Raw genomic sequence first — 16,563 nt, forward strand, 5'->3', positions numbered from 1 at the left:
GTTTTTCCACAGTGAGGGAGCAACATCAAAGAAGTCCCTCAGGGTCTTACCAAATGCACCTGTGAGGGTGGCAGGACAAAGAGAAAGGTTTCCACTGATGGTTTTCAAACCCAGGAACATGATATGAGCAGAGAAACCTTACAGTCCTATCATTCCTCAGGTGTATCTGGCCTAAAGCACAGGGGAGCCTGTTCATGATTTAAACAGAAGAATGTGCTTGTACTGCTGTACCTGACTGACATTTGCAGCACATGTAGGATCCCAGTTTGTATAGGAGTCTATATGAGTAATAGTGAAAAGCTTGTCATTTATTTATTTATTTAATTTATATGCCGCCCACTCTACCCAAAGGTCTTTGGGGCCTCCGCAAATTAAATTTGAAGATGCAAAACCATAGGGCTATAAGAATCTGTTGCCTGATCTAGGCGCTACAGCATCCTTTGCTTTGAATAACAAATAAAATAATAGCACACTTGAAATAACAATAGAGAGCCAGTGAAGAATGATGGGTAGAGTGCTAGAATATGGCTCAGGAAACCTGGGTTCAAATCTCAACTCAGATGTGGAAACTCATTGGTGGGTGGTTGTGCTAAACTGACTCCTTAAATATTTCACATAATTTGGAAATTCTAGTAGGGTCACCATGTCAAAATTGACTTCATAGCATACAACAGGCACAAACAACAGTATCTACAAAGACAATCTGGGTACAGTCTAAACATAAATGTAGAAGTAGTTAATTATCTCAGTCTAAAAGTGTTTAGCTGGATTATACCCAACTAGAGATTGTTTATTGTTTAGTTTGTGTACCAGCCAATGAATCTATCTGGCTTTGCCCATATTAAAATTCAATGAATCCCACCCTGTACCTAGTGACTTCCTTCTTCTCTGTGCACCTTGCACCTTCTTTCATGTGTACATGTTTTTTCACTGATGGTACTAAGTCTCATTAAGTTTATCCAAAGTATGCAACTCCTAGAATCCCCCAGTGAGCATGGTTGTTGATCAATGATAATTTGGAGTCCCAATCGATAATATCAAGGCACAACTCAAAACATGTGCATTTCTAAACTGACCCTATTAAAATCTTTAATATGTGCCATGTGCCTCTGTAGGCAAATTTAAATGGGGGTGTCCTGGGGGCCTCCAGAGTGTTTTTCATGTACACCATAGTGTCTACATTTTAAGCTAGAACACCTCAGAGACCTTCCAAATTCATTCATCTACCTGTTCGGAACAGAACAATGGGGGATCATCCAAAGAGATTTTTGTTAATGCTACAAAACCTATATTTTAAGTCTCGGCACTTGAAAGGTACTCGAAATTTGCTGAAAATCTCACTAGCTTTATTTGTGTGGCACTATAAAAGGAGGACATAAAGAGACAGTGGCTTCATTTTATTTGTATAGGTAATTTTAGTTTGTCACAACTGTTGTATATTGCCTTGGTATCCAAGGGGAAAGATGAGTTTAAATTTTTTTTAGTAAATAACAGAACACAAATTTGAATATTTGGAGTTAGGATATGGTTGTGAAATATGAAGGTTTGGGAAGCTGTAAAATGAAATGTGTTGCATTTGGTACCAGTTGTAGCCCATTGTGATAGGTACAAATTAATTAATTTTGTAGGATACAGTGTAAGTATTTCCCCAGTGCAAAATTATGAAGCTACTCAGAACATCCTCCTAAACCTTTGGATAATAAGTTTTATTTGTTTTTTCCACAATCCACATTTTGAAAATGAACTTGCATGTGTTTTGTTTTAGAGTCCATACAAAGAAATGATCCTAAACATGATGTAAAATTAGAAGACACCACAGGACATGTTATTTCTAATTCATTTAATGAATTGAAAACAGAGACAGATAGAGAAACTATGGACTCAAAGTGTGAAACAAACAAAGTGAAACAAACACAGAGCTATCATCCAGAAGGGATTAATTCCCAAAACGGAGGCGCAAACAATTTTATGAAAGAGGCAACTGCTGATCTGGGTCCAATAGATAAAGAAGTGGTTGAAGTGTTGGCTTCAGGTAGAAGAACTAGGAGAGGGAAAGTTAATGAATCCAGTTACCTAAAAGAACAAACAAGGAAGATACAGAGATATACAAGGAATTCATGTAGGACAAAATCAGCCAGTGCTGTAGAAAATAGTACTTTGTGTCAGAACACTGCTGACTTAAGTCTAGTGCAAGAATCTGAAACCAGCATATCAACACTTGAAACTATGACAAGATCTTCAAGAGGAGAATCTAGAAAACATTTCACTGAAACAGTTGAGTCTGTGATTTCTGATAACATCAGTCATGCTCCAGAATTACTGAGACCATCAAAGGAAGCTTCAGTCAAAATGCAACCATATCTAAGAAGAAGGGTGACAGCTAAATTGAAAGAAGAAGAAACAACAGTGGATTTCAAAGATGATGTAAAACCAGAAGAAAATGGATGTCTCTTAGATGCAAAAACATCATTGAGCTCAAGAAATAAGGAAGATTATAAAAATGATTTAAAATCTGAGTCTGTAGAAGTAAATACACAAGAAAAAATGCAAAATGAAGGTTTTGAAAATTCAAGGATAGAAAATATCAGAAATGGCCTAAAAAGAAGTAGAAGAGGAAAGAATATTCCAGTACAAACAAAACCTGGAACATTAAATGCAGCTGATGAGGAGTATAAAACTGGACGTAAAAAATGTATAGTATCTAGATCCTATATAAAACCTCTAGAAAATAATGCAGGCGTAAAAGAAAATGCAGTAAAGCAGGAAAAAGGGAGAAAAATTCATTTTTTACTTGAGAAAGATGATTCTTTACCTCTTCAAGAAAAATCTGCGCTTGGAGAGAAGGGTCGCTCTCCTCAAAAAGAAAGGACCTTATTGTCTGAAAGTGTTGCATCCTCTACAACACAGCATACATCTCGAAGAAGTAAAAGGAAAACATCTGTTGCATCACAACCAGTTTGCTTTTCTCCTTCCAAAGCAAAGCAGGTGTTAGAGATTAATGAAGCTGAATACAAACAAGACATAAATTTCTCTTCTGAAAACATTATTGCAAAAGGTGACATATCAGGAGTTAGCTTTAGTTTTGTCCATGAAAAATGTGGGCAGGAAGGTCAAAATGGAGAGAGTCCTAATGTAACTCAGAAGGTGCAGTTGGAAAGTCTAGAAACGCCTACTGAACACAGTCATCCAAGTGGGCAAAAAGTTGTAAAAGAAAATGTACCCAGGAGAGGCAGAAGCAAGCAAGCCATTTGTAAGGAAATGCCCACACAATATGACAGTAAAGAGGCAGATGAAATGAAAACGAAAGAGAATCAACCCAAAAGAGGAAGAGGAAGAAAAATAAACCCTCAGTTGGAAATTCCTTTACCTCTGGAACAGAATACTCTTGAAGGAAACTTGAAAACAGACAGCTTTAATTTGGCACAAAATGAATGTTCAGAACAAATTCAGAATGAATCATATCCTAAGGAAACCCAAAAAATGACCTTGGGAAGTTCTCCAATTACTGCACAGCGTAGTTCACAAAAAAGGCAGAAAGTAGGAAAAGAAAATCCATTGAGGAGAAGCAAAAGAAAAGCACTTGATCATGAAACTACCACAGAAAATGTCAGTAAACAGGAAGGTGTTTTAGTAGACCAAAACATGGTTATCATAAATGGGAATTTACCAAAACGTACCAAAGGGAGGAAGATTGGCTGTCAACTCCAAACAACTCCAAATAAGTCTCTGGAACTTAATACTTTTATAAGAGAAGAACAGGAAATGCGCGATTTGAGTTCTGTTCAAGAAGAATGTTCCTTGCAACAACCTCAAAATGCCGTAAATCCTAATGAAACCCAAAAGGTGCCCATGAAAAATGTGCAAGTTCTCGTAGAGCATAGTCCACCAGAAGGACGAAAAGTTACAGAAGATCATCTGCCTAGGAGAGGAAGAAGAAAAGCCATTGCTCAAAAAACCCATACAGAATATGATGACAAACAGACAGGTAAAGAACAAAATGTGGAAAAGAAAGAAAACCTGTCAAAACGGGGCAAAGGAAGAAAGATTGCCCCAGCCCCTCAAACACTTCTTGCTCCCCTTGAGAATAACTTAGCATTGCAACCATCGACCCAAAGTAGAAGTGCAGTAGAACAGTCAAGTGAAGCTTCGGAAACTAAAACTACTGCAAATGGGCATCTGTCACACAGAGGCAGAAGAAGAAAAACAGATATAATTATGACAGGCTCAGTTTCTGCCAGCAAAAAGCCTAGACTGGTTGATAAAAGCAACAAAGAAAGAATGCCTAAGGATATTCAAGATGTTTCAAAAGAGAATATATCCAAAAGAAGTGGGAAAAAACAATTAGTTCTTCATAAAACCTTAGCAGAATGCAATGGCCAATTCGGAAATGACAGTGAAAAGGCTATGCCTGTAAAAGATGAAAGTATCCCTTTACAAAAAGGTTCTGGAAGAGAGAACAAATCAAAAAAGAATAAAGAACAAATTGATTTGGCATCTTCCTCTCTAAATGTAAGCATCACTCTGCCACCACTATGCTCAGAGAAAGGCGGGACTGCCTGTGAAAACCAAAGCACAGTTATTGGAGATGGTGCTGTTGGGAAAGCCAGATTGGCAAAACGTGGCAGTAGAAATAAAACAGTAGTACCTACCACAGCTGTCAGAACGAAGTATAAGCAAACTGAAGAGGAGGTTGATCACAAAAATAATTTAGAAAAGACAGCTGTGACAAATCAGAAACAGGGCAGAAGCAATAGAAGGAAACCTGTGACACTTGAATCAACTATTTGTGCTTCTCTCAAAGAAAAATATGGATTGATCACAGGCAATGATACCATTTCTGAAGATCTGCTTGCGATTGTGGACAATACTGCAGGTAAGAACGTTGTTTCAAATAGCAGGGGACTTATAAAGGGAAAAGCTTGCCAAAATGTATTCATGAAGTAAAAGCTTGCCAAAATGTATTCATGAAGTAACACTTTTTTAAAATGAGAAAAATAGTGATTTTGTGCTCTCAATCTTGCTAGCAAAAAAGAATCCACCCAGACGGGGCAAAAAGAGACAAGTGAACAGTGATTCAGAAACCAGTGCTACTACTTCTGATACAACCAGGGATGTTGTTTTGGAAAATAAATTGAAATCTAAAACAGGTATGACAAAAGCTTTATCCTTTGTTCTAAAGCAAAGACAGCAACTTAGTGTCCTCCTGATGTTTTAGATAGTAAATCCCATCATCATCATCAGTGGCCATGGTAATTGGTACTTCTGGGAGTGATAGTCCAACACATTTGGAAGGCACCAAGTTGCTTAATCCTGTTTTAATCAATGTCGTTCAAAAAGGCTTCAGATTCTTCTCTTTGTAAAATTACTCCAGATGTTAATGACTTCTTGATTACAGTAACACCTTCAGGGCTTAGGTGCCATCAATTTAATTGCAACACATTCCCATTTTTAGAAATTTCATTAATAAATTATTGTGGTATTGGATAGCGTGATGTTCATTGTGACTCACATGGTGGAGGTTCAAATCTGAGAATTTTCATATGGTAGGAGGGAAAGACATCTTCCCAAGGAGCACATGTAAGCAGGAGTCTGACACATTGCTTTAATTCATTGATGTTGTTACTTATGTTCTTCATTTAAAGTTAATGGTCAGAATCCTATTGGTGTTTCTGAAAGTTTTGTGTAACTTGCTGCAACTAATTGATGAGGTACTGAAGTATGTGCCCATGTGCCTGGTCACACAACCATTTGCACAGTTAAGATGCACATCAGTGCCTAGTTAATTAGCTGCAATTAACTATGGCAGTTATGTAGAATATGCAAACATTAAGATTCTAGTCACTAATATTTATTACAAATTAGATGAAGTGTTATGAGGTACAAGGAATGTGCATGTAGATACTAGCACTTTTGAACCTCTTCTGAAAAGCTGTTCCTGAAAGTGGAAGTACTGTACAATAGTGTAGCACAAAGATGTTGAAGGGGAAATTACAGACACTTGTGTATAGATTTAAAAACATCCACTGTAAACTTTGGCTATGGAGTAAATAACATACATTTCTGCCAGTAGTGATTGTTAAGCCTAGTTGCTGTACCAAGTGATGTAGGACCTTTAACATTCCTGTACAGTCCAAACCACATCCAAATGGAGAATATGACACTTGGTTCTTATATGTGAGGTTTTCTTTTTGGAGGATGGTTTAGTTAGAGTAAGATGTAGTGTCAGATACTTTGGAGCAAATTTTATGCATGGAAATTTTGAGGAGAGTGAGCACCTTAAAACTACTACAGTAGGTTTCTCAAGCCTGCTCAGCTGTCTTAACAATGATTTGTTTATTTTTGTTCCTACTGTTAGAATTTATTTGGGAGTTCCAGTTAAAATATAGAACTGGGATGAGGTGAGCAGCAGGACCAGAATGAAGCAGTTTTTCTAAGCAGAAGAAATATTATAGATCATGAGAATGCTTGGTTGTCTAGCAGTTACTCCAAAATGGATATTAAAATGTTTAGCTTCATGAAATACTTATTTTGTTTAAAAAATAGAAAATTCTGAGAACACAACATTGCAAAAAGGAAAAAGAAAGAAAACAAAAGAAGAACCTACCAGAGCTGCAGCTGGGACTGCTGAAGAGGCAGAAGGCAGGACAAGAGGAAGCAAACGAACAAAAAAATAATGTCTTCTTTGGTACTGGATTGTAAATGTTTTTCCTCTGAAAATGTCATTGGATTTTGTACTCCTGGGTTGTACAATATACTTTGCATTTAATAGATACATATTTTCTTTAATTTTATTTAGCTTCATCCCTGGCATTGATACATTTCTTCCGCAGAGTGCTGTAAATATTTTGTAGGGGCTTGGTAATTTCAGTTTTTGACTGCTCTGATTTGTATTGTTTGAAGAAATTTTAAATAACAGTGTCGCTGCAGTGTGCATTTTGACATTAAATCGCATATTCATGTTGTATCTCTTTTTGTAGTATTGTTCCAGTCCAAACGTAAGGTGGTTCCTGCAGTAGCACACCTTAGGTTGTGTCCTATTTATAGTCATGACAGCAACTAAATCGGTCTTGGACAGCTAGAGGAGCACATTTCTACACAGCTCATAGCAACTGCAGAGCTTCCCCACTAATCTCCCACACTATTAACTGCCTAGTGCTCTTCCTGTGTTTTGGTCTGCAAATCTAGTCTTCATGGCCAATAGTCTGGGCTGGTGGGGTTTGCTGCCCAACAATGGCTGAAGAGTATCAGGTTGTTTTCCCTAGGTTTAGAGAAATACCAGTCACCTCGCAAGGTTGAGTAACAGGTTTGTTACAAAGTAGCTGCCCCAGCTGGGCTAGGCTGCTCGGCAGTATGGCACAAACCTTGGTTTCTAGTCAACATCCCCAGCCCACTCATTTCGTGTTCCTCACTTTATAACTAAAGTGATTTCTGTTTTGCACCAATCTTATAGGGTATGCTTTTGTCCAGTGGCATAGCAGCCCCACATCCCCATAAATTCTAAGTTGGTAGCATTTTTTAGCAGTAATAGGTGACCTCCTTTCCTCAAACAATTAAAAATGATGGCTGGTTGTGGGTGAGGTATAGAACTGTATTAATGACAATGCCATTTTTGGTTGTTTCCTGTTAGCCTCTCCTATAAATGATATTTTAAAAAAAGATAAACATGTTTCTTTTAAAATATTACATTACATAACATTTTAAAAATTTATACAAAATAAAAGTGTAGAATTATCTCTGCTCTTGACATTTCAGCCCTTTGCATGTGTTCCATTAAACATGCGTTGGACGTTGTGGACCAGGACACTAACATGGCAACAAGGCAACAATAAGCAATATAAAGACTAGGAGAAGTGGCATTGCTGTTCTCTTTCCCTTGCATTCACTTGAGTAGCTGGAAGGAGTTGTGAACTGGAATTCTAGTTTTGAGTATGGCCAGCTCTAGATGAGAATGATTGCAGCCTAAGCTCCTCAATCTAAACTTGATGACAACTTTACATTCTCTTGCACATTATGGCACTTCTTGGAGATCACAAATTGTGCAGATCACATTCAGCATGAAGGAACCACTGTGGTTTCCCATTCAGGTTTTACCTTCTGGTTATAACTTGACCTCCCTATTTTAAAAAAAAATTGAATTTTTAAAATATTTTAAAATATTAAGGCAACTTCCATATCTGCTACTAAGTACAGAATTGTCCACTAAGGCCCCACCTCCGCCATCATAAGTTGCTAAAATTTGTAAAATTAAATTGAATTTCTTGTCTCCAAATAATTTTTTACCATTTCTAAGTTTTTATGTGCAGTAAGTAGGACTGCATAGCAGTACTGAACAATAAAAATAATATAATAGAATGTCATTTTATGTTAAATATAATATTGAAGGAGATGTAGGACATTTTTTTTCTTTTTGTTTACTGGTATACATTATTTTCTTTTTATGTTTTAATGTTTATGTTGTTATTTAATGTTCTTGATTTTTTTAAATTTTTTGTGAACTGAATGGCTTTAGTAGCCAGATGCATGGTATGTAAATTAAATAAGTATATTGAAGCCAGGAAATGTTCATCTGTACCTTGCCCACTGCACCCTGCCATCAAGAATCCAAAGTAGTAGGTGGTTTCCACCTATTCAGGTCACCCCTGAATGCAGCAATGAGATTAGGGTCCATAGTGCACCACAGCTGGCTTTTTTAAAATTTAATTTTATTTTATTTTTGCTCATGTATATTGTATTTCTGAGCAGCATTTTTCTGTGCCTAACAAGGATTAGACAATGCATTTGATGCTCCAGCCACTCCTAGATTCATTGCCTCACAAAGGGCATTTAAAATGAAGCACATTAGATGAGCCTTGCATCTTCTTGGCAACCTTAGCTATAGGAGAAGATGAAGCCTTGCCAGTAAGAGGAGGCTGCAGTGGGCAAGATGGCTTTCTAGGTACCAGTGGTAGTAGGTAACAAGTGGTTCATGGTCTTAGCAACAACCAAACCTAATGGATCTAAATCCATTCAGGGCTCTGATACTGCAAAGGCATATGGGTTTTCTCCCTCATGAAGAGTTCAAGTATCAAAATTGCTCCTGCTCCATTGGTTAGCCATTGGGGAAGTGGTTTCAACTCAATAATTGTATCCTCTTGCCATTGCTGGACTAGTTAGAAGTACTACTTGCCTTTTAGAGGGTGACACAATATTAAAACAAGTTGTTTTAAACAATACCGCACTTTAAAATGATAAAAGCAACAACAAAGTCATAGCAGTCCATTTAGAAAACCCCACTCAGGCAGTCAGTCACTAAGTGAAGAAAAAGGTCTATACTTGTGGAAAGGCAGCAAAGATGGGGCCAGCCTAGCCTCCATGGGAGAGAGTTCCAGAGTCTAGGAGCAATAACAGAGAAAGTCCTATGTCCCCACCAAAGGCACCCATGAAGGTGGTTGGACTGAGAGAAAGGCCTCCCTTGAAGATCTTAAAACCTAGGCAGATTCATAAAGGAAGACAAGGTCTTCAGCATAGCTGGGACACAAACCATTTATAGGTTAAACCAAGCACTTTGAATTGTGCTCAGAAATAGGCTAGCTGCCAGTTGAGCTGCTGTAACAGGACAGTTACCTGTAACCAGCCCCAATTAACAATTTTGCTGCCGCATTTTGGATGTAACTAAGATGTGCCACCATGGCCAGATTAGACCTTTCTAGAATGGGCACAGCTAATGCACTAGTTTTAACTGCAAAAGCACTCCTGGCAACTGCCTAAAACTGGGGAACTAAGGATGAATCCAAGCTGTATACCGGTATATTTTCAGAGGGAGTGTAAGCCGATCCAGCACAGGCTGAATCCCTATTCCTTGATCTGCCTTTCGAATGAGCAGGAGCACCTCTGATTTTATCTGAATAAGTGGCTCATCAGATAAACAAGGTTATGTGTTTCTCCAGAGGACCTAGGAGTCATGATGAGGTCCAGAAGTATCTTTCAGAAGAAGAGATCAAACAGCCATTTGCACAATGTTGACCATCACCGATGTCTTAATTCTTTTTAAGGGTGGCTTTGATCTGCACCACTGACTTATTCCTTCTATCAGCATTGTGAACTTCGTTTCATGTGTATTGATTCATTTTTCAAGAGATGTAACAAGCAGTTACTAATACACAGACTCTCACATGTGTCATCATCTGCCATTTGACTATCTGAATAATTAAGGTGACCACCTACACAGGCAGTGCTATATACAGCACATTGCTTATTGAAAGTAATTGCTTTACTGCTGACAAAAGCTGTTTAAACGGCATACAGTAAAAAACTCATTTTTATTAATTGGTATTAAAAGCCTATCTTAAAAAAAATAAAAACTTGAAACAGTCTGACTTTTCTTAGTCAGTCTTCCACAATTGAGTTAATTTGTTGTGTACACATGAGAGGCGTTTCTGTTCTCACCAACTTAGCTTGTCAAGGTTGTGAGGTATGCAACATGGCATCTGTTGAAGCACTTCAGTCCTTAATAAAAAAGTTAATAATCTCATTTTGCACTAGCAGACGCTTCTAAACATTTCAAGGACAATTCTATGTAAACTTTACTAAAAAGATATAGAGAACTGGAAGGGGTGGAAATAACACATCAGAGGAAACTAGGCAAAGACACTTGCCACAATAGCTACCTGGATGAGCCTAAGTTTATTACCATTGTTTGTTTTTCATCTAGTGATCAAAGCGTCTCTTGCTCCTGAATCCATTCAAGCACATCTATTCCTTCATTGCAATCAAATACTCAGGACTTCCACTGCCTCCTTCATATCAGTTGAAAAAGAGAACAGGTATGGCCAAACTCTGCATGACATTTAGCAGCTTCATGTAGATGCTAAACACAATAAGAAACAGTGCTGTACCCTGTGATACATTATAAGCCAAGGTGAGAATCATACAATATGCTAGCTGCACTTCACCCATACACATCAAACCATTACTGCATCATTTCCATCCCAATGAATTAATGGATGGATGGATGGATAATTGCATCTCAGAAGCCTGGGAAAAAGGGCTGAAAAATGGGGTAGAGATTCTTGATTTGGTTGATTTTTTTAAAACAAAAGTGGTCTAAGTCATTTGTGATTTCATCAGAACTATTCAGAAGAGTCACCAGGTGGTAGTAAGTGACCATCAGACCCTGCACAATTGCCCACTCCTGACATAAGCTGACAGCCATGAAAAAGAGAAAGAAAAAACAATTCCCCAGTGTCACCTTTTGGGAATATTCAGCAGAAGAGCATTGGAACCAGTACAAAATGGTGTTCCTAAGTCCCATTTGTGCCAAAGAGTTCAGAAGGTACCTGGCGGCTGGAGCTGAGTGCCACTAACAGAACCTACAGAAACACAGTCCCCATGCAAAGTTCAAAGGTGCCATCCACCAGGACACCAAATCAGCCCTGACCCTTACTCAGAATGGGCCCAAATAATCAGCTTCATCATCCAACATAGTCTGAAACTGTCCAGACACCACATACTAGAAGACCTTTCTTTAAAACAAAGAATTGAAATTGGACAGTAGTTACAGTCATGTGAAAAAGAAAGTACACCTTTTAATTCTGTGGTTTTACATATCAGGACATAATAAAAATCATCTGGTCTTCATCAGGTCTGAAAATTCAGTAAATAGAACCTCAGATGAGCCACAATACATTACACATATTACACCATGCCATGATTTATTTAACAAAAATAAAGCCAGAAGGGAAAAGCCATATATGAAAAACTAGGTACACCCTTATTTATTCCATAGGAATTAAGAGGCTAAGTAGCAACCAGGAGTTACTAACCAAATGCCCTTGAGTAAATTGATCATTAACAACAATTACCATCTCTATAGAACCTGAGGTTTGAGCAGTTGGCTTGTCTGGAGCATTCAAGTGTGTGTTAAAACAATGCCAAGGAGGAAACACATCAGGAATGATAGAGAAGCAATTGTTGCTACCCATCAATCTGGGAAGGGTTATAAGGCCATTTCCAAACAATCAAAGTCCATCATTCTATAGTGAGGAAGATTATTCACAAGCAGAAAACATTCAAGACAGTTGCAAATCTTCCCAGGAATGGACATCCAAGCAAATTTATGCCAAGGTTAGACCGTGCAATACTCAGACAAATTTTAAAACACTCAAAAGTTATATTTTAGACTCTGCAGGCCTCAGTTAGCATGTTAAATGTTAATGTTCATGACAGTACAGTTACAAAAAGACTAAACAAGTACTTTTTTTTTTTTTGAAGGGTTCCCAGGACATGGACACAGCTTAGGTTTGCAAAGTTGCATCTGGACAAATCACAAGACTTCTGGAACAATGTCCTTTGGACAGACAAGGTCAAAGTTGTTTGGCCATAATGCACAGTGCTTGGCAAAAAAAACAAACAGCATATCAGCATGAACACCACATGACAGCTGTCAAGCATGGTCGTGGAGGGGTGATGATTTAGTCTTGTTTTGTAGCCACAGGACCTGGGCACCTTGCAGTCATTGAGTTGAACGTGAACTCCTCTATATACCAAAAAATTCTAGAGTCAAATCCTAAGCACACTGGTAAATCTACAACAGAATGGCTGAAAAAGAAAAGAATCAAAGTGTTGCAATGGCCCAGTCAAAGTCCAGCCCTCAACCCAATTGAAACACTGGTGGGACCTTAAGAGAGCTGTGCATAAACAAATGCCTGCAAACCGCAATGAACTGAAGCAACGTAGTACAGTGGGCCAAAAGTCCTCCACAACAATGTGAGACATGGATAAAGTCTTACAGGAAATGATTACTTCAAGTTATTGCTGCTAAAGGTGTTTCAACAAACTATTGAATCATGCAAAGTTTTGATTCAACAGAGGACTTGTAATTGTTTCTTTTAAAGGAAGTGCAAAACAACTTAGTTTGAGACAAATATTTACAACCCTAACCCTATAGCCCAGTCCTGCTCTGGCACATCTTATCAACAAGGAGGGACATGAATCTAATACACAAGTGACTGATATAATAATAATAATAATAATAATAATAATAATAATAATAATAATAATAATAACAACAACAACAACAACAACAACAACAACAACAACAACAACAACAACATCCCATGTCATCTAGTTGAAAAATAAAGCTTGATAGGATTGCCCTATTTGCCATATTCGCATACTGCTTTTTCTCCTACGTGGCCTCTGTGAATCCACACAACTGGGTATAAACTGCGCTTGCGCTGTATCCTTGGAATATTCTAGAGCTTAAAATAAGAAACATTAGTAGTACATTGTCCCTTATTACGCATGCTTGGCCCGCCCATAGCCTCAGTTCCTTTTAGCCGCTGTCACATTTGGAACCTCCTTGCTAGAGCTATTCTCTCTATTCGGTTTTCTATTTTTAGCTACAACTTTGGTACGGATCTTTTTGACTTTGTCTTTTGGACTGTGATATGTTACTCCATGGTTTGACTCAGATTGTTTAAAATTTTTCCCGCCTTTTCCACACAGACTACTTATTATATATTATCTCAGCTTGACTCGGACTGTTTTTGGCTATGTTTCCCACCTTTTCTACATGGACTATTCTCTTGGATTGTTTGACTTGGACTGGCTACCCTTTGGTTAGTGATTTTAACTTGTTTATTCCGTCCACAAATTTCAATCGCTATACCGTGAGTGATTTCTCTTATCTTACCTTGGGGTCTCCCATTTTATGGCCACCTCAGGTGTTTTTAAACGGTGTGTTTCTTTTAGGGCTAAAAATTCCTGCACTGACGGTCACGATCGCTGTCTGTATTGTCTGGGGGAGAAACATCAACCCCACACCTGCCCACAGTATAAAAAAACCCTCAAAGCCAGCTTTAAAATCCCGTGAACAGAGAGAGATTCAAGGCTTTTATCACCCTCACCTATTTCCTCCCCAAGAGAATCTTCAGCCTCATCTGATTCGGACCAAGAAAGGGAAGTTTTCTCTGATGCCTCTGAGGATGGTCCTCCTAACATTAATAACCTGATTCTGATGTTGGGGATTTACGTCCTCCTTCTCCTTCTCAAGATTTCACCGTCTTATGCACAGATGGTGGCTCGCATGGCTAAATCATTCCAACTTGCTGTTGAACAGCCGCCGCCACCCAAACAATATCTTGTGTTTGGAGATATCGACCAAGGTAAGTCACATCCCCTTAGTTTGGCCTTTGCCCCAGTCATTATGGGCATTGTTAGGGATACTTGGAGATTGCCGCCCGCTTTGATGCAGATTTCCAGGAGAATGGAGGGGTATTACAGGGCACATGGCTCTGACACCTTGTTCCTTTCAAAACATCCAGCCCCTAATTCAATTATTGTGCAAGCCAATCTCTCCAAAACAGGAGAGTCCAACCGGGCGGGGAGCACACCATGGTCATCACAAAATCCACACTCTCTTCTTACACATAAATCATCTGGAAATGTGGGCTGTTATTAAAGCTTGTTGTGCGTTTTGCCCTCTGTTAACAGGTTACGGTGTACAACTGGTCACTGACAACACCACAACCATGTATTATATCAACAAACAAGGGGGCACCCACTTGACGTCACTCCTGTACCTAACTATTCATCTATGGGAGTGTTGTTATATGCATCACATTTTTCCTGTAGCTATTCATGTTTCAACCGAAGACAACAAATTGGCAGATACTCTCAGTCAGATGGAGGTCCAGACACATGAATGGCAACTAGATGATGCTGTCTTCACGATGATTTGCAAGAGATGGGGGTTTCCAAAACTAGACATGTTCGTGACTTGTCTCAACAGCAAGTGCAACATGTTTTGCACTTTGTTTCAGGCAGGAATGGACAAAGCTTCATTTGGAGATGCATTCATGGTGGAGTGGACGGACTATCTTCTTTATCTATTTCCTCCCATTCCATTAATCCAAAGGACACTGGTGAAAACTTGTCAAGTGCACACCAATGCCATTCTGATCGCACCGTGGTGGCCTTGGCAGCCATGGTTCACCTCTCTCAAGTTAATGGTGTCGGATTTCATCAAGCTTCCACATTTGCCGCACTTACTAACACAGAACGCAGGCAGCATTTGTCATCCAGATCTCGACTCCCTGCACTTAACAACATGAAGGATTCTTCCATGATTAGAGAGGTGTTGGAAGAAGCTAGAAAACCATCTACAAAGCTTTCATATACAAATGGAACAGCTTCCTAAAATTTACTGAATCAAGACACGTCCTATACCTGTAGCTATTGATACACTCCTATCATTTCTTCGTTACCTGTTTGACCAAGATTTGACTTTTTCCAACCTTAAAGTTTATATTTCTGCCATCATTTCTTATCAGACACTGGGATCGGAATCCTCCCATCTATTTTCGCATCCTACCCTGAAGATGTTCTTGAAAGGTTTATCTGACCACTGACCTGTCCTCCTCAATGGTCTTTGTATGTCGTTTTGCAAGCACTTTCACGTTTGCCATGTGAACCGATTGCTTCTTCTGACCTTCACCTTTTATCCTTCAAGGCATTATTTTTAGTTGCAATAACCTCTGCTAGAAGGGCAAGCGGACTGGCTGCACTTCGAGCTGATACACCTTACCTTCAGTTCTTTCCAGACAAAGTGATTCTGTACCCAGATATTTCCTTTCTCCTTAAGGTTGTCTCAAACTTTCATGTCAATCAACCGTTGAATTTACCTATGTTGTTTCCTAATCCCTCTTCAGATATTGAGCGCATGCTCCATTCATTAGATGTTCGGCGCGTGTTGGCCTTTTATACGTCCAGAACTAAGGACTTCTGCACCTCTCCCCAATTATTTGTTTGCTTCTATGGTCCTTGTAAAGGTTCTCCTGCAACTTCACAAACGATTTCCCGATGGATTGTATCTATGATAACTCTGCCATATGAACTTTTGGGCAAAACATCCCCAGAGGCCCTTAAGGCACATTATACCAGATCTGTGGCAACTTCAACAGCCCTGCTGCATGGTTTTGACATTTCAAACATCTGTAGAGCAGCTACGTGGTCCACTCCATCTACCTTTGTGACCCATTATCGTTTGGACCTTAGGGCCAAGAAGGAAGCAAGTTTTGGGAGAGCTGTGCTTACATCGGTGCTAGAGTGAAGGCCCACCTTCGGGTAAGTGAGCTTGCTAGTCAACCAGTTGTGTAGATTCACAGAGGCCATGTAGAAGAAAGTGTGGTTACTTACCTGTAACTATGGTTCTTCTAGTGGTCCTCTGTGAATCCACATATCTCACCCGGCCTTCCCGCTATCCGTCACTCTTAGTCTCCGCTCTAAAGCGCTGACGACAACGGACAAATTGGAACTGAGGCTATGGGAGGGCAAAGTATGCATAATAAGGGACAACGTACTACTAATGTTTCTTATTTTAAACTCTAGAATATTCCGAGGATCCAGCGCAAACGCAGTTTATACCCAGTTGTGTGGATTCACAGAGGAACACTAGAAGAACCATAGTTACAGATAAGTAACCACTCTTTCTCACTGAACTTAAAGCATTTTACTTAATCATCATCTTCATCTTAGCACTGCAGAGCTGGAAGGGACTCTATGTATTACTGAGTCCTGGCCCTG

At 39.0% G+C, this 16,563-nt stretch overlaps 1 protein-coding gene across 10 annotated transcripts in view; it reads left to right on the top strand.

The window, feature by feature from the left end:
* The window catches only part of MKI67 (marker of proliferation Ki-67), a 31,280-nt gene extending 24,316 nt beyond the window's left edge, over window positions 1–6,964 (top strand). For all 10 annotated transcript variants that reach the window (XM_078391208.1, XM_078391210.1, XM_078391206.1 and 7 more), the window contains 3 exons: window positions 1,766–4,873; window positions 5,025–5,147; window positions 6,544–6,964. In XM_078391208.1, the coding sequence (XP_078247334.1) occupies window positions 1,766–4,873; window positions 5,025–5,147; window positions 6,544–6,674 (3,362 nt within the window). In that variant the 3' untranslated portion in view covers window positions 6,675–6,964. The remainder of the gene's footprint in view (window positions 1–1,765; window positions 4,874–5,024; window positions 5,148–6,543) is intronic.
* The last annotated feature ends 9,599 nt before the right edge of the window (window positions 6,965–16,563 follow it).

This window comes from Pogona vitticeps, chromosome 3, assembly GCF_051106095.1.
Source record: "Pogona vitticeps strain Pit_001003342236 chromosome 3, PviZW2.1, whole genome shotgun sequence".
Lineage (NCBI taxonomy): Eukaryota > Metazoa > Chordata > Lepidosauria > Squamata > Agamidae > Pogona > Pogona vitticeps.